We start from the raw sequence: 10,517 nt of genomic DNA on the forward strand, positions 1-10,517 counted from the left end.
AAAGCACCAAAAATATTTTTATTTAAATAGTTTATTCTGTTTGGCTTTGATCTCATTTCTTCTTGCTCTTCTTGTCTTTGCTCTTCTTCTTGCCTTGAGGTTGTGCGTGTGCTTTGTTGTAGAGGTAGAGTCCCACTAAACCCAGTAAAGTGGGAACCAGCGCCAGGCACAGAAGAGGCAAGATGTCATTGATGAGCTTCTGCCATGGCGTCTGCTGGGACAGAGAGATCACCTCCACCTCGAACTCCAGCGTACTGTCACCTGTGAGGAGAGACAGACAAAAGAAACTCAGAAGTGCATTGAAAGAATCACCACTCTAACCTGGAAAGAAAGAAAAAAAGGTCGGTGGAGACGAAATTTTCACAGAGACTGCTCAATTTTACAAACAATTACACAGAAGCAGTAAGTAGCACATTGAAATGTTTTATTATTGTCGGTAATAATTAAATATTGACAGTAATTGATACTGAAGCTGCTCTGTTTGTTGTTAGGAAGACAACATGTTTACTGTTCAATGTCCTATGGAAAGTTATTCAGAGTTACAAGTAACTAATTACTGTAATTAGATTACTTTTCCACAGGAAAAAAGTAAGGTAAGGGATTACTTTACATTTTCAGCTAATTTAATTACAGCTACTTATCATATACTTGTTTAAATGCTGTACATAAATTCAACAGTTCTGGATAAATCAATTAAGAGAATAATTCATTTATGAATAACATGCTTGAGAAACAATGACATGAGTCAGAAATGGATGTCAATATATGGTATGTATGAAATATAGTGTCATTGCTTTGAAACGTGTGTGTTTTGATTTATATATTATTTATAATTCTTAGTGTTACATTTTTTAATTAAGCTGCAATGTCCTGTTTGGCTCCGATTTAAGTTGTCGTTTAGTTTAATTTCTATTGTCTATACGGCGTTGAGATTTATTTGTAGTGCATTTATGGGTTGAATTTTTAGAGTTTAGTCGGGTAAATAAAAAACTTAGAATTAATGCATTACTTTTCAAACAGTAATTAAAATATAACAAATACAATCTTAATGATGTAATTAGTAATTAATAACTTTTTTAAAGTCACTACCCAACATTTAAGCCATTCAGTTTAAAATGTACCTATAGTATGGCAAGCTACTTCTGCCTAAAATGTTCCCAGCATAACTCAACATAAATGTATTTAGTATGAATTAAATTAAAGATCTCTGCAATTCAATTCTCATTAGTATTAATTACATACAGAGAGGTGTCTAATTTATTTTAAGAGCCGTGCTATTTTATCATGCAATAGACCTTTTTCCTAGTATGCAAAATTTCCCATTATGCTTTGTGTGTATGCGCAAGGAGAATGCTAAGAACTTCCAGTCGGCAGCTGATGCGTAAAAACAGTCACATTCGGACAGCTTTGAAATGATAGTTTGAATCTATTATATTCGCTTTTAACGTCTTTGAACTAATATGGTTGTCAATCAGCGCCACCTCCTGGACTGATCATTTTTAAAAATGCGATCTAATAGGATGGAAATCAACTGCTGTGAGGCATTTACCCCTCGTCTTCAGACGGCATCTTGTGCCTCGTCATCACTAAAGTCAACATTTTCTTTTTCGTTCAAATATATAACAAACTCAAACAAATGTAATGCACCAAAAAGTTTGACACACACACTCACACACATAGCCTGTACTATCCCACTAACACATTGATTGAATAAGTGGCACAAAGTGAAAATAAAGTGTCGTTTTAAAATGACAGAAAAACACAAACCCTGAAAAATATTACACAACACAAACAAACTAAATGAAACATAAACTGCTCCCGATTAAAATCAACATGCAAATCAGCCAGCAGAGTATCAATAACGCACTTTTATTGGTCATTTTGTAAATTGCATGACTTGCATACCTGTTAAGTTTCATTCCAGTAAACTGGATTGCTCTATAATGCTGTGAAGTATGTGTGTATGTCTGTGCGTGCACTGATGAGCCGCAGAGCTAACAACTGACAGGTCGAGAACACACACACACACACACACACACAGTATTTCTGACGAAAGACACGTGAACTAGTAGAGCGTTTTTCTCTTGCGCTTGATTCACATCTGACAGATTATAACGGCTTTAACACACACCTTTCAAAGTTGTGTCACAAAAACACACCGTAATTCACTCAAAACGATATTGAAACCCATTTTCGGATTGCAAATTACCTGTTGTAAACAGAAGTTCTAAACATTCTACCGGAAGACACTGGTCTCTATGGCGCTCTCCATGCAGCAGCTAAGAAAAATGTCTATAGTAACAACTTAATTAGAGAACTATCTAATTTAAAGATGCTGTTTTGTGTAAGTTAAGGTGTACGTTTTTTTTAAGGAATGAAGCCCCACCTTCTAGTAGTCGAGCCAATCATCGATCAATATAAACTGACAATTCTCAGGGGAGGGGCTCAGCCCTGACGTGTGTGATTCGATCATTTAGAAATTAAACGAAAACAACTGTTGTTGTTTACTTTTATTGGAGAATAATAATAATATGAAATTTAATCATAAGCTCGATAAAAACTTTTGGCTTCCCCATTCAAACAGTTTTAAAAATGGCCACCGAGTGAAATGACTTGCCGTAAGCCTGATTTATACTTCTGCGTCAATTGACCGGCGTAACCCACGGCGCAGGCCACGCGCGTGGCTGTGTATTTATACTTCTGTGCGCTGTCTCCGTTGGTCTGCATTAACACTTCTGAAACGCTAGTGGGCAGTGAGGTGTAAATGTTCCTCTGTGTCGAGTTTCTTCGCGGCTTTTTTGCTTTTCCTGAACACTTCCGGGATGTACAAGTGGCTCAAACTCACTCATTATGAGGCAGAAACCGGCGGACGTGCAACAACTTTAACTATGAGGTAAACACAAAACAAAACTTTCCATCCGGAGCTCCTTCACGGGACTCCACACTTGTAAACAATCGCTCGCGCCATTCGTGCGGCTCTCGGTCCCGCCCAGACTCGTCAGCGCTACCAAGCCGACCAATCACAGAGCTTACGCTACGCGTCGTTGCGACGTGTAGTTACATTTTTTGAGAGGTGCACGTCAGTGACGGCCACGGCCACGGCAAAGGGCTATGCGTCAGCGCCGTAGCATACACCGGTGTTTGACGCAGAAGTATAAATCAGCCTTTAAAGGGGCTCTGGTGTAACTCCGCCCACTGCCAGTACATCCAATTATATTTCAGTTGGCAGAAAGCAGCTAATTTCATTTGTTTTGAGGGCTTCCTCAATGTATGTGGGCGTGGCCAACATGTGTAGATGGTTGTATGTGGGCGTGGCCAAAAACGTGTGGACAGTAGCTGCCTCCGAAATGAAATGTAGATTCAGTTATAAAATACCATATAAAGCACAAACAATACAAATATTCATTCATTCATTCATTCATCACAGGGGAATGAACCGCCAACTTGGAAACAGTATACACTCTCTCATTCACACACATACACTATGACCAATTTAACTTATTCAGTTCACCTATGGCACATGTCTTTGGACTGTGGGGGAAACCAAAGCAAAGTGGGAGGACGGGGTTGGGCCAGGTGAAAAAGAAATCCTCTCTTGTATTTTAAAATTGGCCTGCAATACTTAAATTTAAACCACTCTTCACCTTTCATTTATATTTATTGTATCAAATCTTCACTTATAATGATGACAAATTAGCTTACAGTCTTTTTTCGATATATGCAAAACACACACTATATAGTGACACACTATATTCAGTTTAAAGCTGTTTTACTGAAGCTTGTTGATATGGTACCTGGAATGGTTGGAGGGTATCCTCTTTTCCCATACGCTAGATGAGCCGGAATCATGGCCTTGATTTTTTGTCTGGAAAATCAGAGACAGAAAAGACTGAAAAAGGCCTTCAGGTGGGTGATTCAGACTTCACCCTAAAAAGACCTTTTCTTGGAGTGGTCCTCAACATATTATTTACTTGCTGTACTTTCGTCGTTTGCCAACATTGTACATTCCTCAGCTAAAAAACAGCCGTTGACTTCTACTTACCCTTCACACACTCCAACCAGGGCTTGCTCCAGGCCTGCCAAGAAAAAAATAAAAGATTTAAAGATTTGTGCAACTGTGGAAACAGCACGTAATTAGTATACGTGGTTTTAGAAAAGAAAACACAACTCAAAAAGCTGTGATTAGTCATTACAACCATCTTAGATTCCAAGCTGCATTATAGTTACTGCTGTGAATAAAATTATAGTTAAAAAAGATAACATCTGTATGTTTTATTCCAGTTAAAATATCTACTGAACATAAAAATCCCAAACTTTCGACAAATAATAGATTACTGTACAATAAAAACATCCATAAATGTTTTGTTTTGCTTGAACAAATGTTGCGTCAAATGCCTGATACCCAAAACATCCCACCTATCCCGGTAGCTTCCGGAGAATGAGCTCCACTGGAGCAAGAGTGTATAACTTAACTTTTACACTAGAGCATAGATGCCCACAGATCGGAGCGGTTGTCTAGTATCGCACCAGCTGGAGCTGTTGATACGCCACCTTCAAGTGAGGTTTTGCAGGCTGCTTCCGTCTAAGATGCTCACCAATCACAATGCAATAGGACAGCTAACCAATCACAACACATTTTGTTTTTTCTAAAGGCGGGCCTTCATCATACCCAGGACAAGCAGAGCTGTTTGTGCCAGGCTGGGGAGAAAGGCATTGTAACAGTGTAAATTATGTAAACAATAATGTGCTTTTAAAACCACTAAGCATGAAAATGTTCTAGTACACCCGAAAAAAAAATCAACCCTTTAGAAATGAGTAAAAATAGGACCTTTTTTAATTTGTATAAACAAAATTGATTTTATGTGTTAAAACCATACCCGTCAACACAATTTTTGCTGGGATTTTCTCACATTTTACCATTCTATCCTGCCATCATCACATTTAAGTGTTGTCCCATATTTCTCCTGTATTTTTAACATTTCTATAAAAAGTGAAAGTAGCATTAAAGAAGTGATCTCAAATGTGATATAATTGCATAAGCTGTTCAAGAGAATTATGCTTTTGCATAATAATTAAATAATTAAATAATTAAATAATTAAAGCTATGCATCAACTGTCGCCTTCCTATGCAACCTCTGAGCATCCTGTTGACGCGGTTTGAAGATGAGCAAATGTGGACACTTTTGGATTTGCCTGTGTTTTTTAAACGTACAAATACACTTAATAATATGTAAACATGTCCGACCTGGCGTGTTTTATTTCAAACACAAATAATTTGGTCTTAAATGAGCATAAACAGTTCCGAAAGTAATCAAATGCTATCATTATAGATCTGTGCATTCTTAAAGTGACTCCTCTGTTATTAGACAAAACAGTTAATCAAAATGAGAGATTTGTTTCTCTTACTAATAATAATAATAATAATTCCTTACATTTTTGGGTTTGGGAATCTCCTCATTCACCACCAGTGTGCAGCATCCACCTGGATGACCAGACGGCAGCCATTTTGCACCAGACCGCACACCACACACCAGCTGATTGGTGGAGAGGAGACAGAGTGATAAAGCCTATTATTATATGGGGAGGGTTAGGAAGCCATGATAGACAGAGGCCAGTGGGCAGATTTGGCCAGGATGCAGGGTTTAAAACCCTACTCTTTTTCAAAGGACATCCTGGGATTTTTAAAGACCCCGGAGAGTCGGGACCTCGGTTTAACGTCTCATCTGAAAGACGGCGCTCACTGAGCATTCTAGAGTCCCCGTCACTGTACTGGCGCAGGTTCAGCGCCCCCTGCTGGCCTTACTAACACCACTTCCAGCAGCAACCTAGCTTTCCCATGTGGTCTTTAATCCAGGTACTGACCAGGCGCAGCCCTGGTTAGCTTCAGAGAGCTGCAAAGAGCTAGCTTCCGGCACAAAATATAGGTCATTGGTTTTAACAGGCTAAACCTTGTCTTTTATTTTCAATTTGCTATTATTTGTTATGTATTCTATAAAGTGAAGCTAATTTCCTCCTCATATTTCGGTTTTAAATAGGCTTATATACAATTCAACTGCTCTGAATTAACAGATTACAGAGTAAGGGGTCATTTAAGGTTTATAGAGTTTCCTTTTTTTTACGGGGTTAAGGGTTTTTTACGTCCCAATGTTGACAGGTATAGTTAAAACAGGTAGAAAAAGCTTGAGAATTGTAGGTGACTACTGTGCATAGTTGTATATATCCTAAATACGATAAGTTCAGGAACGTGTGCTCTGTTGTGTTTCTGTTATGTTGTTTTTAGGTTCCACAGCCTCATACCTGTGATGACAGACCTCTTGCCCAATTCTACAACCAAAGGCTCGCGAGACAGAGACGTGTCTATCACCTTCCCGTCCATTAATCGACCCTGCACAAAACAGCAAATTGATTTTACAGGTAATATGCATTCATTATGTGTGGATGCAACAAGCTTTGTAAATACCTGCAGACATAAGTAAAATAAGCCATCTAATAAAAAGTGTGGATTGACGTGTAAGAGGTTTGGACAGACTAGTGTAATCATGGTGTCGTAATCAGCATACATTACAACAAGGATGAACTATAGGTTAAAAATTGATCACATAAAACTAATAAATTATCACAAAATGAGGTTTTACAGTGAATAAGGCAGATATTAAAACGGGGAAATGAATGATGTCGCTTTGTTATTGCTAGAGTTTTCTGTAATAGTTTTATGCATTTTATTAATTGCAATTTAGGGCAAAAAAATGTTTGATATATTTGAGTGTGTAAAATGTTTTCTACACACACACACACACACACACACACACACACACACACACACACACACACACACACAAGCACACACTAAAGTTTATGTCAGAATAGGGTTTATTTTACTATGCTCCCCAAAAAAACTTGTAGAAACAGCATATAAAGCTCACAAGAATAGAATTGACTACACAGTAATATAATATTCTGCACATTCCTCAATGGTCATGTTTCCTTGATTTTTACAAATGAAACAGCTGTGATGTTTATATATTTTATATATTGTTATTTTATTTTATTTTATTAAGTTTAGTAACATTTTATAGACAACCTATTTTTTTTACTTAATTCATTCTCCTTCAGCTAAGTCTCTGATTTATCAGAGGTCACCACAGCGGAATGAACCACCAACTATTCCAGCATATGTTTTACTCAGGTGATGCCCTTCTAGCTGCAACCCAGTACTGGGAAACACCCATACACTCTCTCATTTACGCACACACACACAATACGGCCATTTTAGTTCAGCCAACTCACCTATAGCGCATATCTTTGGACTTGTGGGGGAAACCAAAGTACCCAGAGGAAATCCACGCCAACATGGGGAGAACATGCAAACTCCACACAAAAATGTCAACTGACCCAGCCATGACTCGAATCAGCAACCTTCTTGCTGTGAGTCGACAGTGCTAACCACTGCGCCACCGTGTCGCCCTATTTTTGTGCGTCATTAAACTAAATGATATGCTACATACATTTTGACATTGTTCCATTAATTGATGCTTCTTAATGTAAACTTGTACAGAATTTATTAATTACAATTTAATATTTACTAATGCATTATTAAAATCCTGTGTTCATGTGGGTTTCCCTCAGGGTGCTCCGGTTTCCCCCACAAGTCCAAAGACATGCGCTATAGGTGAATTGGGTGAACTAAAATGTCAGTAGTGTATGTGTGTGATTGGTAGTGTGTGGGTGTTTCCCAGTGATGGGTTGCAGCTGGAAAGGCATTTTCTGCATAAAACATATGCTGGATAAGTTGGCGGTTCATTCCGCTGTGGCGACCCCAGATTAATAAAGGGACTAAGCCGAAAAGAAATTGAATGAAAGAATTATTAAAATCCAAAGTTGTACTGAACATTAACGCACTGTGAGTTAACAAGAACTAAAATTGAACAACTTTATTTTCTTTACCTGACATTAACTAATTATACCATATTGTAAAATGGTAATATTTTATTCTTTTTTTAAAATTTAATTAATGTTTAATTGTTTTTATTTTAAAGGGGTAGTTCACACAAAACTGAAACGTCCGTCAGACAGGTTTGAGTTTCTTTTTATAATGAACTCAAAGAAGTTATTTTAAAAAATGTTGGAGACCAGTAAACTGACTTCTATTGTATTTGTTTTTCCTATATTCACTGTAAAAATGCTTATAGATTTTGTGTTAGGACAACATGAAGGAGTTAACTTGTTAGTTTTTTTTTTACAATTTTAGGTGGATTTAACATAAACCAAATAGGCTGTTTCAGCTCAATTTAAATAGTTTGAACAAACAGCAAACATAATTTTGGGAGTGTCAATGGTTACATGTTTCTAAAATGTTTAAAATGTATTCATAATCTATGGGCACCAACTGTGTGTAAAAATGTATTTTATAAAGAATTGTGTTTTTACTAATCTACTTATTGACAGTTTAACTAAAGAAACTCGCTCTCCCCTATTATAGTCGCGCACGTACAGCAACAGGAGCGCGCACACTCCTCTGACGCGCGTTTCCTCGAGTCCGAACAGTCGCGGCTCCGCTGACTCAAATGCTGACGTGTTGCTCCTCCTCCTCCACAACATTTGGTTTCGCTTAAACTGAAATACTATGTCAAATTACGAAACAAGAACGCGTTTTCATTACGAACTTCTGCTCTGTTTGGATTTGAGAGGAACATGTTAAGCGTGTTGGCGTTTTCCATGTTACATGCTGCACCACAACTGTATGTTATGTCAGATATGGCGAGTCCAGATGTCAGCTTGACTCTGCCACATCACTGGACGGCTTCATGTGCAAATAACCCAGAGTCCATTTTGACATGCTTTATGTTAGAACAACAAGAGATTTCATTGGAGGGTTCCTTGTTTTACAACATAATGGGCTTTAATGGCGCAATGCGCTGTATTTCTTACCGTGTAGTGGATTTGCAGCGTGTCTCCCATCTCGGATGTAATCGTGCACGACTCCGGCATCACCTAAAACACACATATCAGTGAGAAATATTACAGAATGCACAACCTGACTGCAAATTGAAATGCAAAGAACAGCAAACCGATGCAATATTGTGATGAGATGTTTTTGCGTCAAAAGCACGTATGCAGTGAGCCGCTACGTGGACTGTTGTAGTAACAGTCATTCATAAAAAACTTGCCACAACTCACCAACGTCTCCACAACCAACTGTTCGATCACGCTTTCTTTGCTCTCCCCGTCCTCAGCGGCAACAAATGCAAAAACCGCGAGGAAAATCAAGACGATCCCCGTCCGAGTTGCCATCGTGTCTCACGTTAAGAGAAAAAGCAGCTGTAAGAGAAACCACAGACAGGATAAAAGCTAAACTCACTTCCGTCACCGGAGTCTCGCTTCTGCAGCCCGCTGTGCTGAGGGACGCAATAAATACTCAGACAGGAGAATCAGCCGAGGCGAGATGCCAGTTAAAGCTGATGTGTTATTAAACTCAAGAGATAACGGAGGGGTTACGCGACCCTCGACCACTGGACTAATACCTGGGTCACTGGAATCCCCGCCTCATAATCCGCCAGCATCCCAGAAGTCTCTCCATACCCACGGCTGCAGCTGTGAGAGAACTTCCCCGATAGAGGGCGCGGTGTCGTGCTGTATTTCAAACTGCTGTAGCATTTAATCTAATGTACTAACTACATGTACTAGTGTGCGAGATTGACAAGTAATTTGTGTTATGTGCATCCTTATCGAACCAAATATACAGTTGAAATCAAAATTATTAGCCCAGCTGTGATGATTTTATTCTTTTAAAAGTTTATCTATCAGTTTATTCCCAACAGTTGCTTAACTGCGATACTTTTTAACACATTTTTTAAACATAATAGTTTTAATAACTTATTTCTAATAACTAAGTTATTTTGTCTTTGCTATAATATTTTAATAGTTATTTTGCAAGACACTATTCAGCGTATTGTGCAATTTATAGGCTTAACTATGTTGAAAAATTAGGTTAATTATCAAGTCCACTGGAAAAAAAAATGTTGCAAATAATTTTTGTGTTAAATTTTTTTTATTGTTTACAAAACAAACAAATAAATTGAGTATTGTACAACTTAATTTGCTCGTTTAAATTCAGCCCAAATTAAATGTTTACAACCACTTAACTTGACAACCACTTAATCAAAAATTACGTAAATCCAAGCAATCATCTTTGAACCATTTTTTCAGTGTTGTATAATGCCATGCTAATAATATTTATCATAAAATTGCCAAAAAATAAAAAATAAATAAATAAACTGCTTTTATTCCAGCCAGACTAAAATAAATAAGATTTTTCCTAGAATAAAAAATAATATTGGAAATACTGTGAAAACATCCTCTGTCTGTCACTTGGGAAGTATTTGAAAAGGAATATAAATGTCACAGGTGGGCTAATAGTTCTAACTTCAACTATTTAATTCAACGGCACTCATGGATCTTGTCTATTAAATATATATAACATATGTCTAATTTGGCTTGCTTTTTGGCTATATATGTAG

General features: G+C 37.7%; 1 protein-coding gene across 3 annotated transcripts; it reads right to left on the reverse strand.

Moving 5' to 3' along the window:
• Positions 1–13: 13 nt before the first annotated feature.
• fkbp11 (FKBP prolyl isomerase 11) lies at positions 14–9,555 on the reverse strand. 3 transcript variants are annotated; one of them, XM_087255126.1, is made up of 7 exons: positions 9,522–9,555; positions 9,178–9,318; positions 8,929–8,991; positions 6,298–6,385; positions 4,043–4,076; positions 3,795–3,865; positions 14–261 (listed from the first exon to the last, which is right to left on the reverse strand). In XM_087255126.1, the coding sequence occupies exons 2-7, from the start codon at positions 9,289–9,291 to the stop codon at positions 53–55; spliced, it is 579 nt and encodes a 192-aa protein (XP_087111252.1). In that variant the 5' UTR covers positions 9,292–9,318; positions 9,522–9,555; the 3' UTR covers positions 14–52.
• Between the last annotated feature and the right edge of the window lie 962 nt (positions 9,556–10,517).

This window comes from Danio rerio, chromosome 6 (assembly GCF_052040795.2).
Source record: "Danio rerio strain M-AB ecotype USA chromosome 6, GRCz13ab, whole genome shotgun sequence".
NCBI lineage: Eukaryota > Metazoa > Chordata > Actinopteri > Cypriniformes > Danionidae > Danio > Danio rerio.

What these genes read in the sequence shown, in the direction of transcription:
- fkbp11 (XM_087255126.1), bottom strand. Translation starts at nt 9,291, where the DNA reads ATGGCAACTCGGACGGGGATCGTCTTGATTTTCCTCGCGGTTTTTGCA. An exon ending in CTGGTTGGAGTGTGTGAAGG is followed by an intron (nt 3,866 to 4,042) that starts GTAAGTAGAAGT and finishes CTGATTTTCCAG; the next exon opens with ACAAAAAATCAAGGCCATGA. An exon ending in ATACCCTCCAACCATTCCAG is followed by an intron (nt 262 to 3,794) that starts GTACCATATCAA and finishes CTCTCCTCACAG; the next exon opens with GTGACAGTACGCTGGAGTTC.